The sequence below is a fragment of the Oncorhynchus nerka genome, linkage group LG12, assembly GCF_034236695.1.
Source record: "Oncorhynchus nerka isolate Pitt River linkage group LG12, Oner_Uvic_2.0, whole genome shotgun sequence".
NCBI lineage: Eukaryota > Metazoa > Chordata > Actinopteri > Salmoniformes > Salmonidae > Oncorhynchus > Oncorhynchus nerka.
In genome coordinates this window covers 58226661-58245722 of record NC_088407.1, presented here as the reverse complement: position 1 = coordinate 58245722, position 19062 = coordinate 58226661, and the positions used below count along the sequence as shown (strand labels likewise).

At 42.1% G+C, this 19062-nt stretch overlaps 1 protein-coding gene across 1 annotated transcript; it reads right to left on the bottom strand.

Annotated features, from left to right (window-relative positions):
• Window positions 1–8298: 8298 nt before the first annotated feature.
• LOC135574354 (uncharacterized) lies at window positions 8299–11419 on the bottom strand. Its single transcript, XM_065025677.1, has one exon. It carries the CDS (start codon window positions 11343–11345, stop codon window positions 9744–9746), a length of 1602 nt encoding a protein of 533 aa, XP_064881749.1. The 5' UTR covers window positions 11346–11419; the 3' UTR covers window positions 8299–9743.
• Window positions 11420–19062: the final 7643 nt, after the last annotated feature.

The following is a 19062-nucleotide window of genomic DNA, read 5'->3' as shown; positions in this document are numbered from 1 at the left end:
GAGCTGCAAACCCTGGACCCGTACAAATCAGCTGGTCTTGACAATCTGGACCCTCTATTTCTGAAACTATCCACCGCCATTGTCGCAACCCCTATTACCAGCCTGTTCAACCTCTCTTTCATATCGTCTGAGATCCCCAAGGATTGGAAAGCTGCCGCAGTCATCCCCCTCTTCAAAGGGGGAGACACCCTGGACCCAAACTGCTACAGACCTATATCCATCCTGCCATGCCTATCTAAGGTCTTCGAAAGCCTAGTCAACAAACAGATCGCTGACCATCTCGAATCCCACCGTACCTTCGCTGTGCAATCTGGTTTCCGAGCTGGTCACGGGTGCACCTGAGCCACGCTCAGACTGCCTTGCCTGGTTCACCAACTACTTTGCAGACAGAGTTCAGTGTGTCAAATCGGAGGGCATGCTGTCCGGTCCTCTGGCAGTCTCCATGGGGGTGCCACAGGGTTCAATTCTCGGGCCGACTCTTTTCTCTGTATATATCAATGATGTTGCTCTTGCTGCGGGCGATTCACTGATCCACCTCTACGCAGACGACACCATTCTGTATACTTCTGGCCCTTCCTTGGACACTGTGCTATCTAACCTCCAAACGAGCTTCAATGCCATACAACACTCCTTCCGTGGCCTCCAACTGCTCTTAAACGTTAGTAAAACCAAATGCATGCTTTTCAAACTTTCGCTGCCTGCACCCGCACGCCCGACTAGCATCACCACCCTGGATGGTGCCAACCTAGAATATGTGGACATCTATAAGTACCTAGGTGTCTGGCTAGACTGTAAACTCTCCTTCCAGACTCATATCAAACATATCAAACATCTCCAATCTAAAATCAAATCTAGAGTCGGCTTTCTATTCCGCAACAAAGCCTCCTTCACTCACGCCGCCAAACTTACCCTAGTTAAACTGACTATCCTACCGATCCTCGACTTCGGCGATGTCATCTACAAAATAACTTCCAATACTCTACTCAGCAAACTGGATGCAGTTTATCACAGTGCCATCCGTTTTGTTACTAAAGCACCTTATACCACCCACCACTGCGACCTGTATGCTCTAGTTGGCTGGTCCTCGCTACATATTCGTCGCCAGACCCACTGGCTCCAGGTCATCTACAAGTCCATGCTAGGTAAAGCTCCGCCTTATCTCAGTTCACTGGTCACAATGGCAACACCCACCCGTAGCACGCGCTCCAGCAGGTGTATCTCACTGACCATCCCGATAGCCAACACCTAATTTGGCCGCCTTTCCTTCCAGTTCTCTGCTGCCTGTGACTGGAACAAATTGCAAAAATCGCTGAAGTTGGAGACTTGTATCTCTCTCACCAACTTTAAACATCTGCTATCTGAGCAGCTAACCGATCGCTGCAGCTGTACATAGTCCATCGGTAAATAGCCCACCCAATTTACCTACCTCATCCCCATACTGTTTATATTTATTTACTTTTCTGCTCTTTTGCACACAGGTATCTCTACCTGCACATGACCATTTGATCATTTATCACTCCAGTGTTAATCTGCTAAATTGTAATTATTTGCCAACCTCCTCATGCCTTTTGCACACAATGTATATAGACTCTTTTTTTATTTTTCTACTGTGCTATTGACTTGTTTATTGTTTACTCCATGTGTAACTCTGTGTTGTTGTCTGTTCACACTGCTATGTTTTATCGTGGCCAGGTCGCAGTTGTAAATGAGAACTTGTTCTCAACTAGCCTACCTGGTTAAATAAAGCTGAAATAAAACATTTTAAAATAAAAAATAAAAAATATGTACATGACATAAACAAACTTTAACTTTTTTTATCCACCTTACTGTCACTGACTGCTGATAGCTACTTTGAGGAAAATGCACTTACTATGACTGATATGTAGTTGTCCCAGCTAGCGATTTTAAGATTAATGCGCTAACTGTAAGTCACTGGATAAGAGCGTCTACTAAATTACTAAAATGTCAATGTAAAATGCCAGGGGGGGGGGTGCAGCCAGAAAGAAAGGGGAAAAGATGGCCAGCTTTGTGGTTCGATTGTAGGTGAATATTGTAATTTTTTTGAATACATAGGCCCTTAACTTGGAACTATCCATCCCGGATCTGGGAGAATTGTCATCAACTTCACTAATTAGCATAGCGCAATGGTAAAAAAAAAATACTAGAAAATATTCATATTCATGAAATCACAAGTGAAATATAGTGAAACACAGCTTAGCCTTTTGTTAATCACCCTGTCATCTCAGATTTTGAAATGATGCTTTACAGCCAAAGCAAGACAAGCATTTGTGTAAGTTTATCGATAACCTAGCATAGCATTATGTCCAGCTAGCAGCAGGAAGCTTGGTCACGAAAATCAGAAAAGCAATCAAATTAACCGTTTACCTTTGATGATCTTCGGATGTTTTCACTGACGAGACTCCCAGTTAGACAGCAAATGTTCCTTTTGTTCCATAAAGATTATTTTTATACCCAAAATACCTCCTTTTGTTGGTCACCTTATGTTGAGAAATCCGGTCATGACAACGCCGAAACAAAATTCAAAATTATGTCCATAATATCGACAGAAACATGGCAAACGTTTTTAATAATCAATCCTCAAGGTGTTTTTCAAATATCTATTCGATAATATATCAACCGGGACAATTGGCTTTTCAGTAGGAGCGAGAGGAAAAATGACTACCTCTGTCTTTTACGTAAGAATCACTCTGAGAGCCCTGAGCTGGCCACTTACGCAATGTAGTCGTTTACGCTACACTAACCAGAACAGCAATGGACAAGGCATATTGACATTAAGGAGAGGCATGCTTAGTCGAGTGATCATAAGGGTCCAGTGAACAGTGAGGTTGATTGGGCTAACGGCGATTCAGACAGCTAGCCGGGCCATCGGTAGCATAGGATGGAGGTCTGTTTTTAGCCCCCTCGTGCGTTTCCGACGGTAGATTAGTGGGGTTCAGTGTGGTAGAGGGGATCAATCCAATTGGAAAAATAGATATAGTTATAGTGACCCAAGAAAAATTGTCCGATAGACCTTTTCAGATATCAGCCGATAAGACAGCTAACGATTAGCGGGCCGCAGATGGGCGTTCAGGTAACGTCGCGACAGAGGGACCAGTTGGATAACTCCTTTGGGCAGATAACGTTGGTAGTCCAGTCGTGAAGGCCCGGTGGGTCTCCGCATCGGCAGTAAAACGGGTCCGGATAGGTGATTGCAGCCCAGGAGTGGCTGATTGAACTCTTCAACTGGCTAGCTCCGGAATAATTTGTGTTTGCTCCGGGATCGACGTAAGCCAATAGTCACACGGATAGCAGATAGCTAGCTGCGAGATCCAGGTGTAAATGTCCAGAGCTTGCGGTTGAAATCCGGGGATATGGAGAGAAAAATAGGTCCGGTATATTCTGGTCTGAGTCGCATTGTACAAAACTGGCGATAGCTTTTCTAGCTAAAGGATAGCTGATGATCACAAACCGTGGTTAGCTGAATACTAACGTTAGCCAGTAAACTGGCTAGCTTCTGGTTAGCTTCTGGTTAGCTTCTGGCTAGCTTCTGGTTAGCTTCTGGCTAGATTCTGGTTAGCTTCTGGCTAGCTTCTATTGTGGATTTCAGATTTGAGGTAAATAATACTTTTTTAAATTGGTGAGGCAGGTTGGAGGAGAGTGTTTTGAAGTTGAGTTTTTGGAAAAGAAAATATATAAAAGATATGCGAAGAAAGATGTAAATATATATACACGTGACACGACAAGACGAGGACAAAGGACGCCTGACTGCTATGCCATCTTGGTATATAAGTGTACGGGAAGCACATGTATTCTTCATCAGTTTTAATAAAGTTCTGAGTAATAATCTATTGTGATTATTTTACCAGCTAAACATTACATTCACGATTGTGAATGAGAATCCCGGATGGAAATAAATATCATATGGTTGAGTGTTCCCCATGAATAGCCTTGAGAGACTATACGTTTTTTTTAAAGAGCTTTTACGATAAATCCGACCAGATCTGATGTCTGAAATATATGACATTATATATCAATGTGGAATGATGGCTAACCACAAATCATAGAAATGTAATTTATCAAGCTCTGTTCTCCTGGGGATAACATGGAGCAAAACATTGCGGCAGATGCTAAATGCTACTACAAACTCTGCGATGTAAAGGACACGCTGTAGCCTGAGTTCAGAGGTTTAAAGACAGCTGGATAGCCGACAGCACCGGGTCTTGGTCACCGCAACAGCGAGAGGGGCCAGGTGGTGGCGGTGAAGGTGGCCACAGCGCGGCAAAGGGAGTGGAGGAAGGACCAGCCTGGTTGGGCAAACCCATAGGCTAGCGTCTTGAAAAATGGGCCTGTTAAAACAGCCAGCTCATCTCATTTCCAAGACCCCAACTTTATTTTGGTTTTCCTATTGGAATAAGGTCACGCCAATCATCATACGTTTATTAGCCAATCAGCAGCATTTTATCCCGGGACATAGCGTAATACCCGACCTCCCAGTTTGTTAGAATTTGTCTGTGCGGCTAGCCTATTTTCGGTTGTAGATCGCTCATGCTTATTATGTTTTATATATAATGTGTAGATATTTCTACATTAGTCTATTATTCTTTGTGCATCTAGCATGTGTTTGGGTCCACATAGCCTGTTTAGTTGTTGACATGCAAATAGGCATATTTTTTGCAATACTGTGCTATAGCCTAAGTTCTCTTTTCTTTACAGAACCACAATTAGTATCAGAGAGAGTGGTGTTGTATGTGTGTGAGAATCTTCATCAAACCCTTGAACTGGGACTACTGCTTCCTCGTGTTCTGAACGGACACCCCGTGGTGGTTACTAACGACCTAAAATCCAGCACCTAATTTTTTTATCCCTTTTTATTGGTCCTTAGAATTCATAAACAACCCATATTTTTCAGGGCCCACTTACATAATTGCTGTTCATTCTCTAACTTATTCCCGGGGAAATCCTAGTCACGAGGAATCGCCTGGGAGTGGGTATAGATCGGTAGCTGGAAATCCAGGCTGTATCACATCTGTCTGTGATTGGGAGTCCCATAGGGTGGCGCACAATTGGCCCAGCGTTGTCGGGGTTTGGTCAGAGTAGGCCGTCACTGTATATAAGAATTTGTTCTTAACTGACTTTCCTACATAGTAAAAATAAAAGTGTTAATTTAACTCCTATAGATTTGAATTCAACACTGTTTCAAATAATATTTGGTCCTGGTCTATATAGTGTTAAATTTACCCTAAATTTACCAAAATGGTGATAAAATTTCACTGAATTGAGTTGAATTTACACTGCAATGACTGCATAATTTTACACTCCGATTTAATTCCGACTCTAGTGCTCATTGACTCCTCATAGTGTAGAAATTACTCATCCTTGTCACGTTCTGTCCATCGTTCGTATGTGTTTTCCTTGTTTTAGTGTTGGTCAGGACGTGAGCTGGGTGGGCATTCTATGTTGTGTGTCTGGTTTGTCTATTTCTATGTTTGACCTGATATGGTTCTCAATCAGAGGCAGGTGTTAGTCATTGTCTCTGATTGGGAACCATATTTAGGTAGCCTGTTTTGTGTTGGGTTTTGTGGGTGATTGTTCCTGTCTCTGTGTTTGCACCAGATAGGACTGTTTAGGTTTTCACTTTTCTTGTTTTGTATAGTCTGTTCATGTATAGTCGTCTTTATTAAAAACATGAATAACCACCACGCTGCATTTTGGTCCGCCTCTCCAGAAGTAAACCCTTACAATCCTGGGTTAAAAATAAGTAAAAACTGTTATTTTTACACCCCTTTTCTTTAATGTGTAGTTAAATAAAGGTTAAATCAACAACAACAAAAAGGGTAAGTATCCTTTCCCCAGGGGAGCTTTTGGCATCTGACATCATTTAAACGACACGAAAAGCAGACACCGTCGTTCAACAACTGTTGCTGAAAAACAGCGAGAGAACATCGGTAAATTGAAGTATAAATACATCCCAAGATTTACACCCATTGGTTTAGAGAGATGAAGGTGATAATTCAGCCCATAGGTTGAACAGCAAGCATGAGGAATGTGCATTATTGTGCGATGCTTATAACCTATAAGGTAAATAGATGAATGGAGTTCCGCACGTGGCTAATAGGAAGGAAGAGAAGAAGCTATGAGGACACTATGCTGATGAGGATGATACATTTGTATTCATTCCCACTATGCCCGTGTAATAGGAAACAAAGTGAATTATGTTATTATTATTATTTGTTTAACCTTTATTTAACTAGGCAAGTCAGTTAAGAACAAATTCTTATTTCAAAGATGGCCTAGGAACAGTGGGTTAACTGCCTTGTTCAGGGGCAGAACGACAGATTTGTACCTTGTCAGCTTATACTTACTTGATTAAAGTTAAATGAGCATTCAGACCATACTTCCTGATTGAACTTCAGCAAACTACATTTGTGTGTCATGTTTTAAGCATCACGTGACCCTATTGTCAGTATTCGGCTACATTATTTTCTTTATTTCCTTTATCATTTCACCATAATGTGCCTAGAAAGCCTGTTTGGTTACAGCATAATCTGCCTAGGAAGCCTGCTTGGTTAATATGATATACACTGAGTTTACAAAACATTAGGAACTGCTCTTTCCATGACATAGACTGACCATGTGAATCCAGGTGAAAGCTATGATCCATTATCGACGTTACCTGCTAAATCTGTCAATCAGTGTAGATGAAAGGGTTAAATCATTATTTTAAGCCTTGAGACAATTGAGACATGGGTCTCAGAGGGTGAATGGGTAAGACAAAAGATTTAAGTGCTTTTGAACAGGGTATGGTAGTAGGTGCCAGGGACACTGGTTTGAGTGTGTCAAGAACTGCAACGCTGCTGGGTTTTTCACCCTCTACAGTTTCCTGTGTGTATTATGAATGGTCCCAAAGCACCCAATGGACATCCAGCCAACTTGACAGCTGTGGGAGCATTGGAGTCGACATGAGCCAGCATCCCTGTGGAATGTTTTTGACACGTTGGTGTCCATGCCCCAACGAATTGAGGCTGTTCTGAGGGCAAAAGAGGGTGCAACTCATTAGGAAGGTGTTCTAATGTTTTGTACACTCAGTGTACAATAAACCAACCTCATTAGAACTGATTTGCTATATGTTATGATTATGTTATTGAAATGTTAAATTCAACACTTTATTTAACTAGGCAAGTCAGTTAAGAACAAATTCTTATTTACAATGACGGCCTACACTGGCCAGTTGTGATACAGCTTGGAATTGAACCAGGGTGTCTGTAGTGACGCCTCAAACACTGAGATGTCGTGCCTTAGTACCATAATTGTTCCATTAACTCAGGTGATCTTAAATTCACCAATGTGAAATATAATAACACTTTTGGAGACTGTAGTTTCGAAATGGTATTTCTGGCCGCTGCCGGATTCAAACTAGGGACCTTCGGGTCCACTCTTCCCCTTCCTTAAATACAAGAAAAAAGATTGTAATAATGTTTTAGGTTATCATAATAAATAATGAAAAATTAACGTATTTACTGTAAAAAAGTCATTAGTTCTGCTAACTACATCTTTCTGTTGAATCCCACTGCTTAAAACCATTCGAGACACCCAACTCAAAGAATGCCGTGTTTAATACTTAAAGTAATAACATCACCACCCATATAGTTATCTTTTTAAGTTCGAAATAGGAATGATGTATTGTGAACTATAAAGACTGAAGTTACTTGAACATTAATATTTTTTCAGTGAACATAAACATTTAGTGTCCCTTCTACTTCATTTATTTACCTTCATTACTCATTTGTGTCAAGTGTAAGTAGTTTTCAATGGCCATGTCTAAATGTTTAACTTTGTTTTACGTATTTGACGATTTGTCATTTGAATCCACCTTAGCAGATACTCTTTAGCACAGTGCTCATTCCAGTAAGCTATAAGCATTACAGGATGCTGCATTAGCCTCTGTCATTAAGAGTGGTGCTAATGACTTTGTTGTTGGTGGGAATGGCTTGTCTCATTATTGAACATCAATTTGCTTGACGGTTTTGATATCCGTTCACCATGATCAATTACACCTCATAGCACAGCAAACTGCTTAATACTATTGTAGAAATATACTTTTCTTTCTTCGAACATGCAAACAACATTGTGTAAAAGTATCATAAAGTCTAAACATTTTGAATTACCCGCAATACTCTAAAAACAGAGCCACGTGGCACTACTAAGTATTCATAACTAGAAAAAACATAATAATTTGATATCATCACAACACATATAAATCAAGTGTTTTTTACTCAGATATCAATGTAAAGATGTAAAACAATACAATCAAGCAAGAACAACCTATTTAATAAATGTTAGATTGACAGTAAAATATTAAACAATCATAACTTGTAAAAACTCAGCAGAACAAAGACAAATAAAGTTAGATTTACTCTATAACCTAATATTTGTTTTGTTAACAGTACTCAAAAACATTAAGTGTTAAGAACATCTGAGTGAGTACCACTTACAGACGTGCTCAAATTTGTTGGTACCCTTACAGCTCATTGAAATAATGCTTCATTCCTCCTGAAAAGTGCTGAAATTAAAAACTATTTTATCATGTATAGCTCATGATTTGGAGAGAAGCTTGATGTTACATACCTCTACAACCATATGGGACATTGACTGAAGTTCACCTTGTCAGTAAACAATTTGCATGGCCAAATGAAGGCAGACCTGGCCTGATCAGAATGTTTAAAACATGCTACTATGAGAGACCTGCCGCCAGTATCACCATGACAAATTTGTAGATGAGGGGATGGCTGTTTGTTTTCATTGTGCTCAAGGAATCATGTTCCTTTTAATATTTATTCTATTTTTCTTTTTCCCGAAAAGTGTTGTGAACGGTTTGCAACGTGAAATTGCAAATAAGTTTTAACCTTAGATGATCAACTTGAAATGTAGCAGATGAACAAATCATGTAAGTACAGGACTTACTTGTAATATTATATGACTTAATTGCAGAGCCACTGTACTTATATGGTATGAATTTAACTTAATTAAGTGTGTGTGTTTATGCCTGGATGCATAAAGTGTTTGCCTCAACCATCCCTTCCACTCTGTTGCGGCCGACTTTTTAAACTAAAGGATGTGTGTGTTGCTACAGAAAATGTGTGCACCAGCTGAGAACACATTGCACATTGTCTTTGTATTCTTACCAGTGATACAATATATTTAATGTATTAGTATTTCTAGGTTTTAAAAAAAAATGATACATTATAATCTTTTTGTAAAAAAATAAATAAATGCATATTGACTCTTGATCTTTATAAACTAGCCACTATTTTGTTCCTATTCAGTTTGATGTTTAATGTCCCCTTTCACACAGGTCCATCTCTCTCTTTCTTTCTCTCGTCCCCCCTCTCTCACACATACATTGTATCAAATGCAGAAATTAGAATACTGTCACATTTGAAAACATTTTAAGAAATATATTACAATTCATATAGCATGGCCTGTGTGTGATTCATTATAAAAAAATTATACATGATAAATAGAATATACGCTACACATTTAATTAGTAGTGTAATATAATATTGTGTCAAATAAAAGTGAATCTACAGACAAAGCAATGGTCTGTACTCGTTACACTCAAGAAACACAAGCTTAGCTTAGCTATATGATCATTTTTTATTTCCAATCTAAGAATAAAGGAATGTAAAAATGCTTTATTAAATCAACTGCCACTAATTCTCCAAATTGAACAGTTGATTTCCATTTTACTCGAAGGAGACACTGCAGGAACTGCTCTCAAATTCACACTTCACCCCGCTAATGCTGTCCACGCTTGGCTGACTGTTAACTCTCTGGTGAGTGTGAGAAAAGGGGAAAGTCTCAGACCGGGACATCCTCCCTCTGCCCTGTGAGGAATCGGAGGAAGAGTTAATTACCAGTCTCATGAACTCAGGGGCGGTGAATCGCCGAAGTAATCTGGTTCCCAACCCGGTGAACCCCGGTGGACGGACAGGAATCTTCTCCGGCTCCATCTCTTCTCTGTAAAAGAGGAGTTTGTTGAGTCGTCCATTCGGAGGGAGGCCGCCGCACTTCTGACTCCCCCTCCTGCTTGATTGAGCGATGTCATTATTTTCATCTTTTGGCGCCCTGGTGGAATCCTCAGGCGCTCTCGGAGATGGACTTTTGCCGTTTAAAAGTGCTTTTTGCGCAGTGACAGTTTTGTCAGCATCGTTTGTCATCTCACAGTTGCTCTCTTGACATTCATTCTTGACTATCAGGGATCTTTCATCCTGCAGTGAGGCTCTCTTTAATTTCCTGGCTGATAGACTCATGTCACGCACATCCCCATGATAGGACTGCTTTCTGCTGCTCAGCAGGTCCAGGTTAAATGACTTTGCTTTGCCCCAGACTGAAATACTATCTGGCTCCTCCTGTTTCATTCGTCCATTTCTGCTGACATCTTTCTGGCTTGGCTCTGGGCAATGGCTCATTGTTTTAACCCCCCTTATGTGCCTTAGCTTACAGTTCTGTGACTGTATCTGTTTGGCTGGGAATATGTCATCCTGTTCTTCTTCTGACTGGCCCCTCTCTAGGCAATTGCCTTTTCTCTCAAGGGACTTATTCTGGCATTTGATGCGCGCCCACAGCTCGTGGCTGTCCCCGACCCTCAGCTGTCTCTGGAACACCTTAGGTAGCTGGGCTTCATCCGTGCTGTGGAACGGTTTAGAGAACCTCTCCAGAACCTGCCTGGGGAGTTTGTTTGGTTGCCTCCGCTCGGTCCCTGCCTCTTTCCCGATCCCGACCTCCCCTAGTTGGTCATCTGACACCAACCCCCTCCTCCCAGAGTTTAGGGCCTGGACACACTGGTCGTGCCCAAAGAAATTGGCCACCTGGATGGCAGAGTGGCCAGCGTGGTTGGTACGGTCCAGCCTCATGCCCATTCTTTTGAAAGACCTGACTAGGAACTCCAGCACGTGGCTGTGGCCGGTGTAGGCTGCGTACATCAGTGCGCTGTTCCCCCAGGTGTCAGACACATCAGGGTTTGCGTTGAACTGCACCAGAAGTTTGACCACGTCCAGTTGGCCCAGTTCACAGGCCAGGCTCAAGGACGTGCGCCCGTAATCGTCCTGGCAGTTCACGTCAGCCTCTTTCTCCAGTAGTAGACGGGTAAACTTGGCCCTGGCCATGGGGTCCTGCAGGCAAACGGCGAACATCAGAGGGGTGCGGCCGTTCTCTGTCTTGGAGTTGATGATGCGGTTGTCCAGCGCGTCCAGGACAAAGCGTGCTAGGTGCACTTTGCCACCATGCATGGCATCCAGGAAGGTCTTTGTGCCAGAACCCTGGCGCAGATCCTTAGGTCTCATCATACTTAACAGTAAATTCTGGAGGTGAGCCTCAGACTGTGTTCTGAGATAGGAAGAGAGAGTGAATCCCGACCCTGTTTGTGTTGACAGTGTGTGTATTTACCTCAGAGTGAGCCTCAGTGAGGAGCTGCTGGCATTTTATACCTCTCTCTCGACACGCCCTCCCCACGTTGCCAGGGAAACAGCCATCTGAGGACCATTGTGCTGCTGCAACCTCCATTCAGAATAACCTGCCTCCGCCAGAAGAAAATATATGCTATTTCAACTGAATAATTACTCAAGGAGAAAAACATGACCAGTGTTTTTCATGTGTGCCAGGTTAAAGTGGCTGCAAAAGAGGTGCTTAAATCAGTCTCTTGTTTTTTCCCAGGCTACCATTCTTTCACACGGCAACTCTAATTAACTTTACCAGACTCTCTCACATGGATGAAAATAGAGAGCTTGGAGTCTCCATTTATGTCCTTTGTTGCTAAAGGTCAGCCAATGCTGCATGTTATGAAAGTTATAGTGTATCATATAATGACTCATACATATCCATCTTCTCTTCCCAAAGGTTTCAGAGGAGAATAGAGTATAAGTCCGGTTAGAAGCACTGATTTATTAATAGACAGAACATTTGCTTTTTAAGACGGAATGGGTGTTTCTATTCCGCCCTACCACTAAAACACCGCCCTACCACCTAAATACCGCCTTACCACTAATACACCGCCTACCACTAAAACACCGCCCTACCACCTAAATACCGCCTTACCACTAAAACACCGCCTACCACTAAATCACCGCCCTACCACTAAAACACCACTAAAACACTGCCCTACCACTAAAACACCGTACTACCACTAAAACACCACCCTACCACTAAAATACCGCCCTACCACTAAAAAAACGCCCTACCACAAAAACACCGCCCTACCACTAAAACACTGCCCTACCACTAAAACACTGCCCTACCACTAAAACACCACCCTACCACTAAAACACCGCCCTACCACTAAAACAACGCCCTACCACAAAAACACTGCCCTACCACTAAAACACTGCCCTACCACTAAAACACTGCCCTACCACTAAAACACTGCCCTACCACAAAAACACCGCCCTACCACTAAAACACCGCCCTACCACTAAAACACTGCCCTACCACTAAAACACCGCCCTACCACTAAAACACCGCCCTACCACTAAAACACCGCCCTACCACTAAAACACCGCCCTACCACTAAAACACCGCCCTACCACTAAAACACCGCCCTACCACTAAAACACCGCCCTACCACTAAATCACCGCCCTACCACAAAAACACCGCCCTACCACTAAAACACCGCCCTACCACTAAAACACCGCCCTACCACTAAAACACCGCCCTACCACAAAAACACCGCCCTACCACAAAAACACCGCCCTACCACTAAAACACCGCCCTACCACTAAATCACCGCCCTACCACTAAAACACCGCCCTACCACTAAAACACCGCCCTACCACTAAAACACTGCCCTACCACTAAAACACTGCCCTACCACTAAAACACCGCCCTACCACTAAAACACCGCCCTACCACTTGAACACTGCTTAATACAGTGCCAATAAATGGAGGTATTGTTTACATAGTGTAGCGACTCCCCTCTACTCCCCGTTCCAGGAAACCTGGCCCTCGCTGCCTTTGATCACTTTGATCTCTGTAATCAGTGACAAGAACTCTGTTTGTAGGACATCTATTATTTTTCCACTTAACCTGCTCCATGCTGTTATACTAATAATAACCATGGCCTGTCCACGTGTCAGGGGAGAGGTTTCTGAACATAGCAACCTTGATAGTATAGTATTGAGGATAATGTTTTTTTCATGCTCTCTTTGTCCTTTTGAAGTATTTTGCAACCAACTGTTTTGTATATCACTATTTTTTATTTTTCATATGATGGGTGATTATGCAATGTCGGGCACTTTGGCCGTGCAAACCTTCAGAAATTAAAACTTATTCAAACACCATTTTACCAGCATTGTACTTGTCTTTGATTTGTCTAGAAACTGTATCTGATAATGGCTGCGATCGTACTATTCAGGAATTTATATATTATTGTCATTTTTCCCAGACAGCCATAGACAAATGTCATTTCCATCACGTCATTAAACATCCATTTTAGTTGAAAATGAAATATCATACAATTGATTTATAACGGATTTCTTACATTTTTACATGAACTTGTATTGAATATTATTTTAAGTGATGATTTTTTTAAGGTTTTACTAATATTAGTAATTCCACACGACGCCTGAATGTATAAACTTGCCTTGCTGACTGCTGAAAACTTTTTTATCATGAAAAATAAGATGTTTCCACCCAACCTTTTTGTGAGATGATAACAACCATATGATTTCCATATCTAAAATAAATAAATGTATGTCAATTATACATAATATACTCATTTACCTCAAAAATATGGGTTGTGATGGAAATCACAAGGTGTGGTGAAAATGACAAGGTGTGGTGAAAATGACAAGGTGTGGTGGAAATCACAAGGTGTGGTGAAAATGACAAGGTGTGGTGAAAATGACAAGGTGTGGTGAAAATGACAAGGTGTGGTGAAAATGACAAGGTGTGGTGGAAATGACAAGGTGTGGTGGAAATCACAAGGTGTGGTGGAAATGACAAGGTGTGGTGGAAATGACAAGGTGTGGTGGAAATGACATCTATGTAAAAAAGAAAAAAATGTATGAAAACAATATTTTATTGCAAACATTTTGAACAACAACCATTGTTAAACATTTGATTAATATAAGACAATGTAAGATTCCAAAACACTGGAACAACATGAAAACAATGTGTTACAGATGCTACAAGTAGAAATTTTAGCACATATATAGAGGGAAGAGTTAATTGAGAGCTACACATGTTTTATTTAATGGATGATGTTATGCCCTTCTTTGTATGTACTGTATAGTGAGTTTCCAAGTGTATCTAAGGCCAGACCAAGGCATCCAGCTCCATGTGCCTTTTAGTCACTGGATGGGGCTCAGGGACAAGTCCAAGCACATGCTGTGGTCTGTACTATATGATGTCGTCTCTCATTGGCCCAAAAAATGGTTGGGGCCAACGCACTCATGGTTTTCACAAAAGCACCACTCTCTGCGTGAACGTCTTGCACGATACCAGGGTAAATGTCCTGATCATACTCCACACCACTTTCCGATCAATGCTTCACTTAGATCTTCAATGTGCTGGACGGTGCTTTGAGATGAGTTGAATTTTCCATCTTGGTCCACCTTTTCTTTTACTGTCAAATGTACAGAGAACATCTCCATGTTTCCCTCTTTGTTTTTCATCTCTCTCTCTCTCTCTCTCTCTCTCTCTTCAGCTTTGTTTTTCCACTCAAACCACCATGTCTGCTCACCAGCATCAAAGTCAGATGTTTTAAGCTCTTTGGCTTGGCAAAGGGAGCACTCTGTGTACATGCACTATTTCTTCAGGTTCTCACAGCACAAAGACTCAATATCTTTCTCAATGTTGCTGCAGCTGATCACTTTGTGATACTGTAGTTTGTCCGCCATGAACTGGAGGTTGGCGTGGGTTTTGCAGAGACATGTGTCCCTATCCTGGACTGTTGGCTTGACAACCCAAAAAGGACGTCTTTTGCAGAATTCACAGTGGGAAATGTGAATTTCTGAATATTACCTCCTAAACTTCTGATAAAGGTTCTGAATTGTGCCATTCAAGAAGCGCTTTTGCTTTTTCTTCTTGTACCTCGTTAGTGTGTCCTTTTTCCCTGTTGTTGCTCTGCTGTTGTCATCACGTTCTTAGAATCTAGTGATTTTCTCTTCTAGTGCAGTGCTAATTCTGTTACACTGATTTTTCCTGGAGTATTGAAGACTTGTTGGCCTGTTTTCATTTGCCCTCATTGCTTTTGCTGAAAATTCAAATTCTCTGTTTGAGGCTTTGACCAGGCCATACTTTCTCAGGATGTTGCCTCTGAGCATTTTTGAAGCCACTTGGTTTGTCCTTGGCACTGCACATTGTTTTATACTTTTGTTTTAACTCTGCAGTGATGGCATTTTCAAACAATAAAATCCTTCTCAAGTTCTTCCGAGTTCCCTTCATTTGCTGTTTTGTCTTTGTCTTTGGGGAATCTTGTCTCTTCATTTTGTTCATCAGTCAATCATACCTTTTTTTTTATTTCTCAGCTTTCCGTAAAGCATTATCAAGTTTGACATTTGTCATACTATGATCTCTGTATGCTTTTGAGCGACCTCTTCCAACCTTTTTCCTTCCAGCAAGTATTCGACTTCTCATTCCTGTTGCAGACGATGAGGAAGGGGTACCAGGGTGTGCATCAGGGGCAGGTATGTTAGGGGCAGGTAGATAAAAAAACAAATAAGATAATGGATTTGTGTCATTTCCACCACTTTCTGTAATTTCCCCCACACTTAAGTTTGTAATTGAAATGACTGTGATGGAAATTACATTTCTACAGTTTCTGGAGAAAATTGACAGACTGCTTAGCATGCTTTGATTAGTTTTACAGCTAGCATATCATTTACACTAAATACATAAAATATTAAAAAATATATAAAGTTCTTCCACAAATTAAAGAAAGTATAGCCTGTTTGGAAATGACTGACAATTGAAATATTCTCTACACGAGCAATATTTACCTCGATATTTCTTCAACTTCTGGACATCACATCTGGAACAATTGTCCACGTGCTTCAGTGTCACAATATGTTTCCATGATAACTAAATTTACATTCTCGTGAAAAAACTTTATTAATGAGGAATTTGTCCTCAGTGGTGGAAATGACAACCACTCCCAAAGGACAGGTATATTTTGTGTAAAAAACAATATAAAGGGCATACTAACAATAAATATTGATATAGATTTGATTTAATTGCCTCTTTCTGTAGTACATAACATTATATAATGTGTAATTATTAATGTTTTCTCATAGAAGAACATAGTAAAAGCTTAAAAGTCTGGGTCAGGGTCAAGGGCAAAATATTGAAATTGAGATATAAAATGCATCTGAAAAGTAGCTAAAATACTTCATAGAGAGGTGTTTAAAAAAGTATGGGGTGATTCCAGTGTGAACTTAACATACAAGTATTTGTATAAAATCCCCAACATTGACCCGAGGACATGGAAGTGCCCGTAGTTGCAGAATCACCATTTGATTAATTTGATGATGTTGTTCCAAAAACATTATTCATGTTCCCCTCAAAAATACCTTTTAAGTTGATTGTTTCAGGTTCAACAGAATTGACCTGTGGGAGCGCAGGAGCCAGGCTCCTGGAAGAGGATATTTGGAGGAGAGGATGGGGATGGACCCTCCCAAAAATGTGCCCACTGATTTAGCCAACCACCAGCAGTATAACATGTACCTAACACATTAACACAACTTCTCTTGAATTATAGAAAGCAGCCATCTCCTCCATGCCTTCTGATCATTTTAATTAGGTTTTAATTGCTCAAATAAAAAACAGCAGGAGCAACCCCAGACCCAGATAGTGCAGGTGAGAGAAGCAGCACTTCCTTACTGTCATCATGTCTCTTCATCAAAACCCACAGCACGTCTCTGATGAGCCAGCTCCATTATCTCACCATTACATGTACGATTCCCATTCAGATTGATTTGATCAGAGGCAATGTAACACAAATAGGACTGAAACTCATGCAGTGACTGATGTAATTTTCTGACAGTAAGAGCTGGTTATATACAGTATTATATCATTGTAGAACAGGTATGTAATAATCTAGTCTTAGCAAAAACCTCAATAAATGTTTTAATAATGCCATGAGATAGTCATTCTACATTCAACCCTCTTGATTTCAAGGATACATTTCCCCCTGTCAACACTCAATAACCGATCCCAAGTTGCGTTGTAAAATCACTGAGGAAGCCAAGCCAGTATAAAAAGCCATATTACAACCTATGTTGTGATATTTGAGTTGTTTGCTCTATAACCCATGTGTTCATATTCCACTGTGATATACAATAAGGCCGTGACAACAAAAAGACAGTCATACAGTGGCAGAATAAATTCAACTACACATGCGTTTGTCTAATCACAAAACCGAAGAGCAACATCTGTCGGGTGAAGTCCACAAAGCAAATATGGCATGTAACAAACAGTTATATCACCTGCAGCATGACCAAGCAAGTTAATGTTTTCGACAGTTTACTAAACAACGACAACTGATTTAGAACCACAGAGTTACTGCAAGTCACAGGAGCCTCCGCTATTCCAGCACCATTTCAACTTAAACGTTTAAACATCTTCAAATCAACAAGGCTATATATGCTTAGTTTAATACACTGAAAAAATAAATTAAAGATACCAAAAACAATTTGGTCCAATTGTAACGGCTTTCTAATGGTGAAGGAGAGTCGGACCAAACTGCAGCGTGTCTATTTTGATTCATCTTTAATAAACAAACGTAACACACAACAAAACACTAACACTACAAAACGAAAACCGAAAACAGCCTATACAAGTGTCTACTAACCTCTAACCAGGACATCAAGACACACAGGACAATCACCCACAATACAACCAAAGAATATGGCTGCCTAAATATGGTTCCCAATCAGAGACAACGGTAAACACCTGCCTCTGATTGAGAACCACTTCAGACAGCCATAGACTCTCCTAGAACACCCCACTAAGCTACAATCCCACTATACACACATTCCAAAATCCCAAGACAAAACACACCACAATACAAAAACTCTATGCCACACCCTGGCCTGAACCAATACATGAAGAAAACACAAAATACTTAGACCAGGGCGTGACAGAACCCCCCCCCTAAGGTGCGGACTCCCGAACGCACCTCAAAACAAATAGGGAGGGTCCGGGTGGGCGTCTGTCCATGGTGGCGGTTCCGGCGCGGGACGTGGACCCCACTCAATTAATGTCTTAGTCCCTCTCCTCGCGTCCCTGGATAGTCCACCCGCCGCCGACCATGGCCTAGTAGTCCTCACCCAGAAACCCACTGGATTGAGGAGCAGATCGGGACTGAGGGGCAGCTCGGGACTGAGGCAGCTCGGGACTGAGGGGAAGCTCGGGAGTGAGAGGAAGCTCGGGAGTGAGAGGAAGCTCGGGAGTGAGAGGAAGCTCGGGAGTGAGAGGAAGCTCAGGCAGGTTGATGGATCTACCAGATCCTGGCTGGCTGGTGGTTCCGACAGATCCTGGCTGACTGGCAGATCCTGGCGGATCCTGGCTGACTGGCGGATCCTGGCTGACTGGCGGATCTGGCAGATCCTGGCTGACTGGCGGATCCTGGCTGACTGGCGGATCCTGGCTGACTAGCGGATCTGGCAGATCCTGGCTGACTGGCAGATCCTGGCTGACTGACATATCCTGGCTGACAAGCGGATCTGGCAGATCCTGGCTGACTGGCGGATCCTGGCTGACTAGCGGTTCTGGCAGATCCTGGCCGACTGGCGGATCCTGGCTGACTAGCGGATCTGGCAGGTCCTGGCTGACTGGCGGATCCTGGCTGACTAGCGGATCTGGCAGATCCTGGCTGACTGGCACTTCTGGCGGATACTGGCAGACTGGCGGATCCTTGCTGACTGGCGGATCCTGGCACACTGGCGGATCCTGGCTGAATGGCGAATCTAACTGATCCTGGCAGACTGGCGGCACTGGTGGCGCTGGGCAGACTGGCGGCGCTGGGCAGACTGGCGGCACTGGCGGCGCTGGGCAGACGGGTGGCTCAG